This window comes from Chiloscyllium plagiosum, unplaced genomic scaffold, assembly GCF_037043375.1.
Source record: "Chiloscyllium plagiosum isolate Xiang-an unplaced genomic scaffold, Cpla_swu_hap1 HiC_scaffold_3, whole genome shotgun sequence".
NCBI classification, from domain to species: domain Eukaryota; kingdom Metazoa; phylum Chordata; class Chondrichthyes; order Orectolobiformes; family Hemiscylliidae; genus Chiloscyllium; species Chiloscyllium plagiosum.
In genome coordinates, this window is record NW_028270141.1 from 3,750,859 (window position 1) to 3,767,115 (window position 16,257).

Consider the following 16,257-nt stretch of genomic DNA (forward strand, 5'->3'; position numbering starts at 1 on the left):
AGATTCTACAAGTATACTAATAGCAAAACGGCAACTCAGGAAAGAATAGGGTCCCTTAAACCTCAACAAGGTTATCTTTGTAGAACCAGAGGAGATGGGAGAAATACTAACCAAATATTTTGCGTCATTATTTTCTGTGGAGAAAGATATGGAAGCTAGAGAACTCGGAAATAAATAGTGAGGTCTTAAAAACAGTCCACATGGCAGAGGACGTACTGGAGGTCTTAAAAAACATGAAAGCTAATAAATCTCAAGCACCTGCGAGTCTGACAGCGATGGTTAAGTTGTTGTATAGGATTCTGAAAGACAGGATTTACATGCATTTGAGGTTTTGTTTTAAAAAATTCTCAAGGTCAGGTTCGTAGGAGAGTAGTCTGACACAGAACAAACGACCAAGAGGCGAGTCTGCTAGAATATGGGCATTTTATTCCCCGCAGCGTCGCCACAACCAGGTCTCATACAACGGGTCTGGCTTATACTCACTCTACATGTTACCGGAACTGGGAGCCGTCAGTTCTCGTAGAGCGGTTGCCAACAACCCACGCTCGGCGGTTAAACGTAACCCCGGAGCAGACTCACCGAACTGGAGACTTTTCCAGCTGATATACTCTTTTCCAGATATAAACATTCATGTGAACAGCTGAGCAAGGCTAAAAAACACATTCCATTCTGGTTACATACAGATAAGAAGATTCACACGGGGAGGTGTGTAATAAGATTCACACGGGACTAAGCAACACCTCCATTCCGGTTAGATTCACACATGTATTGGGACATAATTTTTAACCGTTTCACCACATTCCACTGCTTGGCCCAATACATGTGTTACATTATGATTCACACATGTATTGGGACATAATTTTACACCACAGGTTTACAAGATCTTGAGGGGCATAGATAAGGTGAATAGCCAAAGTCTTTTCCCTTTTTAGGACCGGGGGGGGGGCTGAAAATTAGTAGGCATATCTTTAAGGTGAGAGGGAAAAGATTAAAATGGACCGGAGGGGCTACGTTCACATGCAAAAGGGTGGTTCGTACATGGAATGAACTGCCAGAAGAATGGTAGATGCAAGTACAGTTACAACATTTAAAAAGACATTCAGACATGAATAGGAAAAGGTTTAGAGGGATATAGGCCAAATGACACTCATTTTAGTTTGGGAAAATTGATCAGCATGGATGATTGGATTGAATGGTCTGTTTGTGCTGTATAACTCGATACTAACAGCTTCCAACATTTTCCCTATGTTAGATGTTAAACTAACTAGCCTGTAGTTGCCTGCTTTCTGCTTACCTCACTTTTTGAAAAACGGACTTATATTAACTGCGTTTCGATTGAAATGAATTCACTCTGAATCTCATGAGCTTTGGAAAATTAAAACTAATGGAATTAACTATCTTAATTGTTACTACTTTTAAAATCTCATGACGTGAAGACTTGTTTACCCACACAGTTCCAACAATTTATTCCCTGATAATTGTGATTATCTGGAGTTCTTCCTTCCCTAAAAAGTTCGGATTTACAGCTACTTCCAAAGTGCCACTTGTATCTCCTCTAGTGAAGGAAATATCTGTTTAATTCATCTGTTGTTTCTTTATCCTTCATTATTAATTCCCTGACTCATGTGCCTCAGATTAGCTGGTACAGACCATCCAGATTGACAAGTTACTTGGTCATTAAACTCAGGTTTCCTTAAGTGTCACAGGCACAGTAGATTAGTACATGGGCACTCCACTCTCACACAGGCCCTTATCTTTGACCCTTTGTTTATTCTTGTGGACGAGGCCAAAAGTCACATGACACCAGGTTATAGTCTAACATGTTACTTTGAAATCACAAGCTTTCGTAGTGCTACTCCATCAGGTGACGTGAAGGAAAGTACACAGGCACAATTTATAGGCAGAGAAATCAAAAGATCAGACAAATGGTGTGAGTGGAGTGTTGACAAGTTGAACAAGTTTCCGCAGGTGATTAGAAGTGTCAGATGGTGTGAGTGAAGTGTCACTAGCTGAATAGCAAGTGAAGGGATGACCTATGATCTGATTGAGATAGAGAGATAATTACAAGAAATAAAAATTAAAATAGTACTGAAGACAAACCAAATGGCTAGAATAACCAGATAGGCACAACGGTCACATGCTGAGGGTCTAACCAAAGTAACAAGTAATCCAAAACTGTACAAACTAATTAAAGTAAATAGTGAGATTTTAAAGTTACCAAGATGATGGTGTCAAAACAGTAAGGGAAGATTTTACAAATTCACATCAGTACGGTGAGGTTACATGTAGCACAACATGAACCCAAGATCACGGTTGATGCGGTCTTCATGGTTACAGAACTTGGCTACCAGTTTCTCCTTAGATATTGTGTTGTTGTGTATCACAAAGGTCACCTTGGAGGATGCTTACCTGAACATTGGAGGCGGAGTGTCCTTGATCACTGAAGTGTTGCCCAACTGGGAGGAACATTCCTGTCTGGCAATTGTTGTGGTGTCCGTCCATCTGTTGTCATAGCATCTACATAGTCTTGCCAATATAACATGGGTATAGTGGTGAGCATAGCTGCCTTCCAAGCAGTTGACCTGGGTTCGATTCCCAGCCATCGCAGTGTTGTGGTTTCTAAACTCTCTTTTAAAAGCTGTATTCCTGATAAAGGGCTTTTGCCCAAAACATCGATTTTCCTGCTCCTCGGATGCTGCCTGAACTGCTGTGCTTTTCCAGCACCACTCTCCTCCAGAATCTGGTTTCCAGCATCTGCAGTCATTGTTTTTACCTCACCAATATAACATGTCTTGGGGCATCCTTGCCTGCAGTGTATGAGGTAGGCAACATTGACTGAGTCACAAGTATCTGGCATGTACATGTTGGGTGGTGTTCCCATGTGCAATGGTAGCATCCATCAGTGATCTGGCAAGTCTTGCAGAGGTTGCCTGGTGTTGTGGTCAATGTTATCCTGACGGATGGGTAATTTGCTGCAAATGATGGCCGTTCTTGTGAGTTTGGCACTGCAATGGCTGATCAAGAAGTTTGGTTGTAAATTCTCACCCATGCAGGATCACCTATACCAACACCCCACCCTTCTCTGCCTTTCTCCCCCTTACCACACCCATTCCCCCATGCAATTCTCCTTCCTGCACCCTTTACACATGACCCCACACATATTTCCGTCCCTCTTAATTTCTTCTCTCCCCAGCTCACATTCATCTTTCTATCCCTCCTTGTTTGCCCTGTCTACCCCTCCTGTCCCCTTTTCATCCCAACACCCATTTCCTGTATTCCTCCTCCCCTTTCTCTCCCCATCCCCTTCCAACCCTAGTCTCCTGACTCCCTCTCAGCCTCTTCTCTCCTCCCTTCTCTCTCCCACTTTTCCCAATCCTCATCTCTTCCTCACCCCCACCTTGCAATTCAAGAGTCATAGAGTTATACAAGGTTAAGACCAAAAGCATTCAGTCCTGGCAAGCTGCACAAGTACCAGTAAGACCCAGGAGACAGTGTCCCGACTGTGATAACCCATGACTGTTTCAGACATATGTGGGCACCATAGGGCTCCCTGATTTCATCCGTTCCTCGCCTTTCCTGTTAGGACACTGACCCTGATGATGCTTTGCATGTTATTGATAATTCAATGGAATTTGTTTGGTGGATAAAGGAAAAAAAATCGTTCAGTTTCGTGTGAAACTTCAAGCTGAAACACTTACCTGGTGGCTTGACTATGTGACAGACTCCCAGCACCGAGATTGCCCTGGCGACAGGCCCCGCCTCCCGGTTTCCTAGGCGACAGGTCCGTGCTGCCTGAGCCCTTCGCACGGGACGTTGCCCTTTCCGACTGGGCTCGCGGATAGCGCAGGCGCCCTTTTCATGAATCAAACTGACCCTTTTTTAAATTAAAAGTGCCTTGTGACGAGCCAATCATTGGTCACTTTGCTGCTGCATGCGAGGTGGCCAATCAGCTAGCTCGTTGTTGATGTCAAGCAGAGTTTGAAGGGAAGTTGGTGTGTGTTTGTTTGTTTGTCGGGAAAAAAAACAAAGCGACGGAGAGACGGAGCCCGAGAGATCGCGGTTAGCCGCTGCTGGTGACCAGAATACCAGGCGGCAAGGGCAGCGGGGAAGGAGCGGCGAGGGCTCCGGAGAAGCAGCGACTGAGAGGAGGCGGAGGGAACGGGATCACGACAGGGAGGAGGACTCCCGGAGCCGCCGGCAGCGAGAGGCCGAGGCGCGAAGGCGGAGCGACCGGTTAGCCGTCACCCAGAACCGACGAGAGCGGCTGTGCGAGTGCCGAGATTCTCCGCCCGAGAGCGGATCCGAGGAAGAGGCCGCTTCGGCTTCGAGTCGGACCGAGGCCCCGAGGGATGCGAGCCGGAGTTCTGGGCTCGGGATGAGCCCCGCGGCGGGGAGGCGGCGCTGTCGCTGAGCCCAGGTGAGCGGAGCCGGGAAGCGGACATTCCGCCACATCGGCGCTTAGCCCCCGGTGTGAGGTGACCGTTCCTGCCTCTCTGTTCAGGCTGTCGTGATGAGGGCTGCTGGGCCCATTTGGTGGAGGTAGTGATTGCTGCTGCCGTCGCTGGTAAAGAGTGACCAGTGCCATAGTTGGGGTGTCCCTGATGATTGTGACAGTTGAGTATTTGGGGCCAGCAAACGGAGATTTTCCCAGTGCGAAGACTGAGCTGATGCTAGATAGTCACTGATATCCCTTGAGTGTTGGGCTGCTGATATCAACATTGAGGGTAACTGACTGGTGACAATAATTGGTGAGATCACCAGTGATGGGCACTTCCACAGGTTAGTGATATCACCAGGGAGGGTGACCTTGAGCTGTGAAGGCCAGGTCATAAGAGGGAGATTGTCAACGGGATCAAGGGTTATGGGAAAAAGTGGGAGAATGGGGTTGAGAAACTTATCAGCCATGATTGAATGGCAGAGCAGAGTCAATGGGCTGAATGGCCTAATTTCCGCTCCTATGTCTTTATGATCTTACAGCCAGTTGGTAATGTCAATGTAGCAATATACATGACTTATAACTACTGCAGGTCAGTACTGTGTTAACTGAAATTTTTGCTAAGAAGATGTATAGTAAGATTTAAGCATCAGCACCTGCTGAATAACTGTAATATCAATGCCATATTACAATCAGTAGATATTAATATTTATCATTACTGTATACCACTGATATTACAGTGCTGTTGGCACTGCAACCATGACCCTAAATAGTGCTTCTGACATCTCAAATTAGGCCTAAAGGTAATTGGTTACAGTTGGTGTGAAAATGAGGCTGAACATTGGGATCACACAACACGTTGTCGTTACAGGTTTCTGCAGGTTGAGTTGAGGAACTGCAAATGTTAAAAAAAAACCATAATGAAAATTATGTACAAGCCTCCAAACAGTAGTCAGAATTTGGGGTGCAAGATACACCAGAAGCTAGAAAAGGCATATAAGAAAGGTAAGGTGACAGTTATCATCAGGGATTTCAATATGCAGGTGAACTGAGAAAATCAAGTTGGTAGTGGATCGCAAGAAAAGGAATTTGTGGAATGTCTGAGATGGCTTTTTGGAACAAGGTGACTCAGTGGTTAGCACTGCTGCATCACAGCACCAGGGACCTGGGTTCAATTCCAGCCTCTGGTTTGCACATTCTCCCCTTGTCTGGGTGGGTTTCCTCCGGGTGCTCCGGTTTCCTCCTACAATCCAAAGATGTGCACATTAGGTAAATTGGCCATGCTAAATTGCCCATAATGTTCAGGGATGTGTAAGTTAGGTGCATTAATCAAGGATAACATGTAGGGTAAGGGAATGGGTCTGAATGGGTTACTATACAGAGGATTGGTGTGGATTTGTTGGGCTGAAGGCCCTGTTTCCACACTGTAGAGATTCTATGGACCAACAGTTTGTGGTGGGGTCCACGGCAATTCTAGATTTAGTGTTGTGCAATGAGGGAGCTTAAGGTGAAGGAACCCTTAGGACCCATAATATGATAGAGTTTACTCTGCAGTTTGGTGGTGGGAAGGTGGAATCAGATGTAACAATATTGCAGTTGAATAAAAGCAATTACAGAGGCATGAGGGAGGAGCTGACCAGGAGAGGAGTTGGCAAAAAAGACAGTGGAACATGCAAAGACAGGAGTTCCTTTGGGAGACATGGTAAAAATATATCCTAGGAGGCAGCGTACTAAAGGGAAGATGAGGCAACCATGGCTGATCGGGGAAGTCAGGAACAGCATAAAAGCAAAAGAGAACGCATATAATGCGGTGAAGGGCAGTGGGAATTAGCTTGACCTTGGTTGTTGGTAAGATTTCGGAATCCAATGTGAAGAATTAGATTTTTGACTACTTGGAAGTGCATGGTAAAATAGGGCAATGTCAGCATAGTTTCATCAAGGGGAGGTCATGCCTGACAAATCTGTTAGAATTCTTTGTGGTGGTAACGAGCAGGTTAAACTGAGTGCCAATGGATGTTATCTACCTGGGCTTCTGGAAGACTTTGACAAGTTGCTGCACAGGAGGCTGCTGAGTAAGATAAGGGCCCATGGTGTTAGTGGCGAGCTGCTAATATGGATGGAAGATTGTCTGTCTTGCAGAAAGCAGAGAATTGTGGAAAGAAGGTCCTTCTCAGGATGGCAGCCGGTGACTAGTGGTGTTCTGCAGGAGTCAATGTTGGGACCACACCTTTTCACTTCACTTTATACGTTAATGATGTAGATGAAGGAACTAAGGGTATTCTGGCTAAGTTTGCAGATGTTACAAAGATAGGTGGAGGGATGTGTAGTATTGAGGAGGCCCGGAGGCTGCAGAAGGATTTAGACGTTAGGAGAATGGACAAAGTGGCAGCTGGAATACAATGTGGGAAAGTGTGAGGTCATACACTTTGGTAGGAAGAAGAGGCATGGACTATTTTCTACTAGGGGAGAAAATTCAGAAATCTGAACTACAAATGACTTGGGAGAATCCTGGACTAGGACTTCTAAGGTTGAGTCAGTAGTCAGGAAGGCAAATACAATGTTGGCATTTATTTTGAGAGCACTTGAATATAAAATCAGAGATAGAATTCTGAGGCTTTATAAAGCTCTGGTTAGACTGCATTTTGAGTATTGTGAACTGTTTGGGCTCCATACCTCAGGAAAGATGTATTGGCTCTGGAGGCAGTCCAGCGGAGTTTCACAAGAATGATCCCTGGAATCAAAGGCTTAACATATTGAGGACTCTGGGTTCATGCTTGGAGTTTAGAAGGATGAGAGAGGAATCTAATTGAAACTTAAAGAATACTGGACAGAGTGGACATTGGGAAGGTGTTTCCATTGGCAGGAGAGACTAGGATGGGAGGGAACATTCTTCGAGGAAAAGGAAAACCCTTTAGAACGGAGCTAAGGAGAAACTTCTTCAGCTAGAGAATGGTGAATCTATGGAATTCATTGCCACAGAAGGCTGTGGAAACCAGGTAATTGAGTATATTTAAGACCGAGATGGGCTCTTGATTGTTAAGAGGATCAAAGGTTACGGGGAGAATGGCGCAGCTGAGACTGAATGGTGGAGCTGATTTGATGGGCCAAATGGCCTAATTTCTGCTATGTGTCTTATGATCTTATGGGTCTATATAAAATACATAATGTATTTTCTACTGGTCTGCTTTGGCATCATTTTATGCATGTTAGTTGTCATATTCCAGAGGGAGAACCATCTTAAATTGGATTAATTCTAACGTACCTGCTAAACTCTGCCCAAATAATATTTAATCTTTGAATATTTGTCTATCTACATACATTGCGCTGGGAGAATAATTTGTGCAACTAGAGGTAGGCTACTCTTGCTTTCTTCAGAGTTTGACATCCAACCTATCTATCTACAATACCATATAAAAGCAATGAGTTTTCTTGAGTATGTTCAATCAGTCTATGTACTTGTTAAAATCAGCATGACTGCCTCCTTTTTTAACTCAAAAACCCTCGGCTATCATACTCTTTGGTTATGTAAATATTAATGTTGCATTAACTTTGTTGTTAAAATGTCCTTTTTTGACTATTGATGAAAACTGCTCAAAAATAAAAATTATTTCACCAACATTTATCCATGGAATTTTATTTTGTATTATTTTGAGAGATTGGTTTGACTGGGTGTATATTTACGAGGGTTTAGAGGAATGGGGATTTATTGAAATATAAAATTCTAGCAGGGCTAGACAGGCTGGGTATTTCCCCAGGCTGGGGAATCTAGAACCAAAGTGTCCCTTTCCTGAAGTGTGATGTGCGGAATTGTCCACAAACTGAAGCCTAATGAGTGATTTGCAAAGCTCTATCAGACTCTGTTTGTATCTACACCTTATAATAAGTACAAACAGCCCATGTGCATTTTTAACCATGTTTATTAATTTAGATGTTTTACAGCATAGGGAGAGGTCCTTCGATCCATCGTGACTGTGCCAGTCATCACACATCCAACTAGTCTAATTCCATTTTGCAACACTTGGCTCGTGGCCTAGCATGCTATAGTCTTTCAAGTGTTCCTGAAGAAGGGCTTATGCCCGAAACGTCGATTCTCCTGTTCCTTGGATGCTGCCTGACCTGCTGCGCTTTTCCAGCAACACATTTCCAGCCATAGTCTTTCAAGTGTTTCTTTAAATGTGTGTTAATTGTTTTGAGGGTTCCCACTTCTAAGACCCTTTTAGATGGCGAGTTCCGATACCCATCACTCTCCAATATCTATATATTCCTTAGCCATGAGTATCTGCACTTGTCCTTAAACATTTGCTAAATAATCCCATTTGCAAGGACCTGGCCTGTAACCTTGTAGATATTTTAATCTGTTCAGATGTATTATGACACACCTGTGGAATAGTGGGACGTAGCAGTCCTTTTGGCCCCAGAGGTAGGGACACAACCACTGCACCACAAGTGTTTACCATGTGCTGCACCTTTTAAGGATTTGGAAGTATTGACAATAAGGCTTTTCTGCCCATCTGCACTTTTCTACATTTGCCATATATATATATATATGCGCTGTCTTTTTAATTTAGTTCTCCCAGGTGTATCTCTAAAACCTTCTCTTTGTTCAACTCCATCTGCTTCTTCCCATTGAATACAATTGTATTGTACTTTGCATGTTTTTCTGAAGCCTATCATATCACATATACAATTTTGCCAAACTTTGCATTTATTGCTGTCTAAGTCTCTGGCATTTATATTTTAAAAAATGAGAAAATAATGGATCTAAAACTGATAAGATCATTGCTTGCCACATTCCAGTCTGAAAAATCAGCCTAGCACTACTTCCTGTTGCTAGAACAAGTTTGTATCCATACTACCCCGTTCCCTTTAAATGCCATGGATTTTCATCTTAACAAATATCCTGTGGGATAGCTAGTGTTGAGTGCTGTCTAAAAGTTGATACATAGAACATCTATTGAACTATCATGATCAACTGTCCTTGTCTCAAGAAATACTTAAATCACATCTGTCATGACTTTATGATGCTGCCATAAGAGTTGTTTTCAGCAGCCTTCTCAATTTATCCAGTTACACTCTCAAAATGTGTAGAAGCACACTTGCAGAACTCCCTGTTCCCACATGCTATTTAAAATATACTATTTAGTTTCTATTCTGTCTCCTCAATCTTTCTTAAAAAAAAATCAAAGAATTGTGCCAAACTTCTGTAGTATTTTCATTTGTCAGTGTACTGTCCATTTCATCTATGTATCCCAATCACTTATGATGACTGCGTTTGTTACTTCAACTTCACTATCCCAATGAACTGGCTGTGTTTGTGTTTTACTCTCCTGTAAATTTGAGGTCATCGAAAAGTTTGCCCCTGTCCTAATACATACCCTCCATTCATCTTTCAGTGCTTGTTCAATGACTTAGTGTTTAAGTAATACCTTAATTTGAAAATGATCAATCATTGTTTTCAAATTCATCCCTAAATCTATAATCTGCAGTTCCACAGCTCTTTGATATCTCTGTAGTTTGCTGAATCTAGCCTTTTAAGTATCCTTGATTTCAATAACTTTAGCATTGATTGTTGTGTTTTCAGCTGTCAAGACTCTTAGATGCAGAATAAGTTCCTAAGTCTTATTGCCGCCCTTTGATCCTTTAAGGCATTCTTTAAAACCTACCTCTGACAAGGGTCTACTCAAGTATCCCTTTGTATACCTGTATACACCATTATGCAACTGTGCAAGGTACTGGCGAGACATCTGGACAACTGTGAGCAGTTTTGGTCCCTTTTATTTAAGGAAAGATATTACTTCATTGGAGGCATTTCAGAAATCGTTCATTAGGATGATTCCTGGTTTGGGGGAATATCTTGCGAGCAAAGGTTAAACAGGTTGGGACTTCTACTCAATGGAATTTAAAACAGAAGATGTGATCTCATTGAAACTTGGATTCTTAAAGAGCTTGACAGGGTAAATGATGAAGGTCATTTCACTTCATGTGAGAGTCAAGGACCAGAGGGGACAATCTCATAATTAAAGGGTGCCAATTGAAGACTGAGATGAGGAGGAATGTCTTCATTCATAGTCTTATTACAGAGAGCTGAGATAACGCAGAGTTCTTGTGTATATTGCAATGCTGAGACATATTTGATCAGTAGGAGAATCTAGAATTATGGGGGAAAACGGTAGGAAAGTGGATATGAGGTTCAGCCTTGATCCATTGAATGATGGAGCAGCCTCAAGCTGAGTCACCTACTCCTGTTCCTACTTATGGGCTTATGTGGCAAATTCACTTCTGTGAAGTGCTTAGATATATTTTTATTATGCTTAAAATGCTATATAACACAAGCTGTTGTCCCTAAATTTGCCAGAATATGGTTTTAATATTTAAACTAATTCTATACTCTAATCTGATCGTCTAGAATTTTCTGACAGTATTTTGAGTTCAGTTATGAAGAAGGAGAGTTGTCAGTTACAAAAAAGTGCCTTTGATATGTTACTGCTGGGTTAGCCTAGATTACTTAAAGTTGGTATGGAGTATCAAAATGATAAAACTTCCTTGGAATGCTTTTGGGGAAATTTGTTAAATCACTTTTGCCAGTGGTCTCCTGTGCTAATATCAGTTTCTATGATATTCTTTCGGGTCTTCGCCCTTCCGCTGCCCCTTGACCTTGTTTTGAGCTGTTGCTCCTACACGGTTTAAGTTTTCTTGGATTAAAATTGTGGAAGGTTCCTTAGGACTGCTATAGTTGGGTTTGCTGCATTGGCACAGGAGTCAATGGTATCCATGAAAGGTTGCAGAGGGTATCAGACCACCGCAGACAAGTCAACACTCGAGTTAATTGTGAGCCGTGCGATTTATGAGCCTTGCCTGTGGTCTTCCACTGGGGCTTTGAAATCTCATTGCTTTGTTTTCTTTTTAAAATTTTCCCACAAAGAGTTTGAGGCTTTTCATAAAGTTTATAAGATCGGTGGCTTCAGTTATTGCACAGCAGACAGTAGTATTTATGGCTGATTGTGATGCTCTGACCATGAAAACATAAGATATGGGAGCACAATTGGGCCATTGTTTTTACCACCTTGATGGGCTCAATGACTGCAGATGCTGGAAACCAGATTCTGGATTAGTGGTGCTGGAAGAGCACAGCAGTTCAGGCAGCATCCGAGGAGCAGTAAAATTGACGTTTCGGGCAAAAGCCCTTCATCAGTCGATTTTACTGCTCCTCGGATGCCTGAACTGCTGTGCTCTTCCAACACCACTAATCCAGACATTGAGCCCATCAAGTCTGGTCCATTACCTGATCATGGTTAATATGTTTTACAACCCCATTCTCCTATCTTCTCCCCATAACCCTTCATCCCCTTACTAATCACAAACTTTTCTATCTCTCTCTTAAATACTCATGACTTGGCATCCACAGCTGTCTGTGGCAATGAATTCCACAGATTCAACACCCTCTGGCTGAAGAAATTCCTCTTTCTCATCTCCATTCTGAAGGGTCATCCAGAGCTATAAGGGACAAGTCTGAGTGATCAGATTTGCTGGGTTCTAAACATTGTAACACATCAGACAGCTTTTATTCACATTCTCTGAATTGCCAGCAGTCTGCAGTGGAAGGTTAGTGAAAGATTTGTAAAAACTAAAAGTCATGCATTTTCTAGACTATTTTAAGTTGCAAATACCATCTATTTAATAAACTGAGACCCAACCTTTATAGGATAAGCTTTTTGTGCAATTATTTGCATTTTGCATTTTTTTTTCTTGCTGCACAATTTTCTGTTTTTCTAGTTCACTGTAATTTCTACTGGATGACTGAACCCAGAGATTGACCTTGTCTTTCTTCTAGGAAACAGTAAATCAGTGAGTGCTATGCCATTGATATTTGGAAGAGATTGCATATAGTTGAGTTTCCTTTTTTGATTCTACAAGGCTTTTATCTTTATTGATCTTTGTTGGAAAAAATGCAAGTTGTGATTTTTATATTAATTATCTTGATTTTAAAGGGTATTAATCTATGAGAATTTTTAGGTATTACTGCACAGGAATGATGAGATATCCAAGACAATTTTTGGTAATGATTTGTTTAAGTTTTACTGTGGTTCTATTTAATCAGTAAGCTATTTAGCTGTATTTTGAAATACTTAGAAATAATTATTTTCTTTCCCTGCACAGAAGGTAAAGACATAACTGCTCTCACAGTGTCACGTAGAAGAATGAAAGATGACTTGAAATATTCTGTCTTGCCACAAAAATGGAAATTCGATGTGGCGGCTTACTTTTTAGTTCCAAGTTTGACTCTGGAAACATTGCTCAAGTTGAAAAAGTGGAGCGACCTGAAGGAGAAGTGGACTCAACTCCCAGCGGTGGTAGTACAGGCACAGGAAATCTAGGAAATGTGTTAATTACTCCAGATTGCGAATTTAATGTATGGACCAAACCAGACTGTGCCGATACGGAATTCGAGAATGGTAATAGGTAATTTAATGAGTTTTTTAAATGTATTTGGAATAATTAGGAATTTTGTTGCTAGGTTAAATTTGCGTAAAACAGTTGTCATTTATGGTGTCATTGCTTTTACATGAAACTTTGGAAACTTGATTTCATTACAGGTGGAGCTATGGAAAAAATGCAGTATAACAAGATGCATCTGATGATAATAGGCATTACAGGAGGGAATCACCTTGTGGCACATTGGTTTGTATTGACAGGAAAAGGGAAGAGAATTTCAGTATATTTTAATCGCTAACCCCAAGTATAATCAGTTTTCACGAACATTCATTTAGTCAGTGGATTAGATTGTAAATAGTTCAAGTAGATTACTTATCATTTTACTTCATTGGACACAAAGTAAAGACCAATTATAGTACTATTTACAAATTAAAATTTACTTTACAAAAGCTTCATCAAATTTTTTAAGCTTCTTACTACATGCCCATCATTTTCCAAGTTTTAAAAATTAATTGCTTAGGAATTGTTAGTGCCAGGTTTTTCTATACTCCAATAAATGGTTAGTTTATCAGAGTGTGTTTCAAAGTCACATGAGAGCAGTGCACACTATTTGTGATTTTTTTTATCGTTGTGGTCTTCACTTTATAAATCCATTCAACCGCCATGCATGACTTTGTCTTCCTTTCAAGTAGAAATGTCCTCAATTTTAAAATGACTTTTGAGATTCACTCTTTATGAGGGTGGCATGGTGGCTCAATGGTCAGCATTGCTGCCTCATGGTGCCAGGGACCCGGGTTCGATTCTAGCCTCAGGCAACTGTCTGTATGGAGTTGACACATTCTCCCTCTGCCTGCATGGGTTTGTCCACAGTCCAAAGATGTGCAGGTCAGCTGGATTGGCCATGCAAAATTGCCCAGTGTCCAGAGGTATGCAGGCTAGGTGAATTAGCTTCAGAAATGCAGGATTACAGGAATAGCATGGGACTGGATGGAATGCTCTTCAGAGGGTCAGGATGGACCACACCGAAATACCTGCTTCCCCTCTATAGGGATCCTGTGATGATTTTATGAGTTGCAAAAGGAAGTGAATCCATGATCTCTGATCTTGATGATGTCAAAGTCAAATAAGGTCAAATCTTTTGAGGGGTTGTATGGCAGGAATTCTGGTCTCCCTGCCAAGATCCATAATAAACCCTAATATGTCTGTGACTATTTGAGTAAAGCGTAGATGAACAACATAACAAAAAATGATCAACCATCTACACAATCTACACAAATCGACTTGGAGGTACTTGGAGATTTTCTTTGTAGATTTAGGGCCTATTTGACTCCTATGCATTACCAGGCACTGATTCCCTTACTGAGCTTTACTTCTGATCAAGGCCTGTGAAGCCATTTGTTCTGTCCATTTTCTGGATAAAAAGGAGCCCCAGGTCCTCCTCAAGATTTGAGTAGAAAACATTAGAAATGTAGAAAATAGGAACAGGAGTAGGCAATTTGGCCCATCGAGCCTGCTCCACCGTTCTGTATGATCATGGCTGACCATTGCCATTCAGTACCCCTGTTCTTACTTTTCTGCATACACTTTGATCCCTTTAGCTCTAAGAACTATCTCTTCTTTTCATTTGATGAGACCCAGGAATTATAACAAAAGCTAGTAATGTTTGTTGGAAGTATTATGTTACTGCCAAGTAGTTATCTTGAACAACAGACTGAATATGTATGCTCTTCAGTCTTAGGATTGGTTTAAACAATGAATAAGCAATATAATTGTAGATTTACATTTGCTTAGCTGTCTTGATGCTTAAAATAGTAAATATTAATTTGCTTTCACTGAACATAGATTTCAAACGAAAGTATACTTGCTATAGTCTCAATTTCATCTAGCTTCTTGTGGTAAATGTTTATAAAATCTATTGTTATTGGTAATGTTATATTCATCTATCTTACATTGGACTTATCTTTACAGTGGGCAAATCAAAACTTGCATTGAAAGCTATGTTATTTTTCAATGGCATGGTTACTAGACCACATGAACATCTAAACCAAACTCTTTTCATATCAATAGTTGAGATTCTCCTTTGATTTTGGAAGATTTTCACTGATCAAAAGTATGCTGAGATAGTGATGGTTGCAGAATGTTGTACCATCTAGTACTATCTTCCTTACAACACTAAAGGTCTCTTGCTTATTCGTAATATTTATTTGAGCTCAATTCAAAGCCTAGTTTAATTTGAGTGAGTACAATTAAATCTTTTCAAAGCTATCGGTATTGCCCCGCCTATGCTGGTAACACTGGTACTAGGGCGGGACAGTGGATCAGTGGTTAGCATTCTGGTTTGATTCCAGCCTTGGAAAACTGTCTGTGTGGAGTTTGCACATTCTCCCTATATCTGCGTGTGTTTCCTTTGGGTGCTCCGGTTTCCTCCCACAGACCAAAGATGTTTGGGTTAGGTGAATTGTCCATACTAAATTGCCCACAGTGTTCAGGGATGTGTAGGTAAGGTGCATTAATCAGGGTAAATGTAGAATAATAGGGTCGGGGAATGGGCCTGGGTGACATACTCTTTGGAGGGTCAGTGTGGACTTATTGGGCCAAATGGCCTGTTTCCACAATGTAGGATTCTATGATTCTTCATTAATGTAGCTGCTAACTTGTCTGCTAGGTGACTGTGGGACTTGAGAGGGAGTTGAAACTTGTAGAGTTTAGACACTTGTTTAAAATGGTAGGTGATCTTGCACCTAATAATATTTGATCAACCTTAGTGGGTTGTTATTTGTTTTATGATCAATGAGTTTGTAGGAAAATAACTTTTCAGTTACATTGGGGGAAAAATCTGTTGACCTTTTATGCAATGCAGTAAATAGGTGAGGAATTTAAATGTGAAAGGTATGAGGCATAAGGCTTGTTTCATAATTTTCAATGCTTCATTGTTATTTTTGCTTTTCAATTCTAACGTCTTGAGAATCATTTTGGCTATTTAGATAGACTAAAAGAGTTGGAACTTGAAACAATGGAGAACGTAGGTTTACTCAACATATAAATAGGGAAAAAAAAGAATAAATACCAGTTGACAATTTTCTTCAGTTACATAGTTTTGGATGCACCAAGGGTGTCACTGTTAAATTGAATAAGCCAGATAGAACATAGAACATAGAACATAGAAGAATACAGCGCAGTACAGGCCCTTGGGCCCTCGATGTTGCGCCGATCCAAGCCCACCTAAACTACACTAACCCACTATCCTCCATATACCTATCCAATGCCCTCTTAAATGCCCATAAAGAGGGAGAGTCCACCACTGTTACTGGCAGGGCATTCCATGAACTAACGACTCGCTGAGTGAAGAACCTACCCCGAACATCAGTCCTATATCTACCCCCCCTTAA

The 16,257-nt window shown here is 41.4% G+C and overlaps 1 protein-coding gene across 11 annotated transcripts in view; it reads left to right on the forward strand.

The window, feature by feature from the left end:
* The first annotated feature begins 3,797 nt into the window (after positions 1-3,797).
* agbl5 (AGBL carboxypeptidase 5) overlaps positions 3,798-16,257 on the forward strand; it is a 131,402-nt gene continuing 118,942 nt past the window's right edge. For 3 of the 11 annotated variants that reach the window (XM_087977088.1, XM_087977094.1, XM_087977098.1), the window contains exons 1-3: positions 3,798-4,417; positions 12,593-12,888; positions 13,030-13,114. In XM_087977088.1, the coding sequence (XP_087833214.1) occupies positions 12,672-12,888; positions 13,030-13,114 (302 nt within the window). In that variant the 5' untranslated portion in view covers positions 3,798-4,417; positions 12,593-12,671. Of the gene's footprint in view, positions 4,418-11,840; positions 12,038-12,592; positions 12,896-13,029; positions 13,115-16,257 lie in introns of those variants that run through there. The other 8 variants (XM_087977071.1, XM_087977073.1, XM_043676214.2 and 5 more) reach the window with 6 other exon arrangements.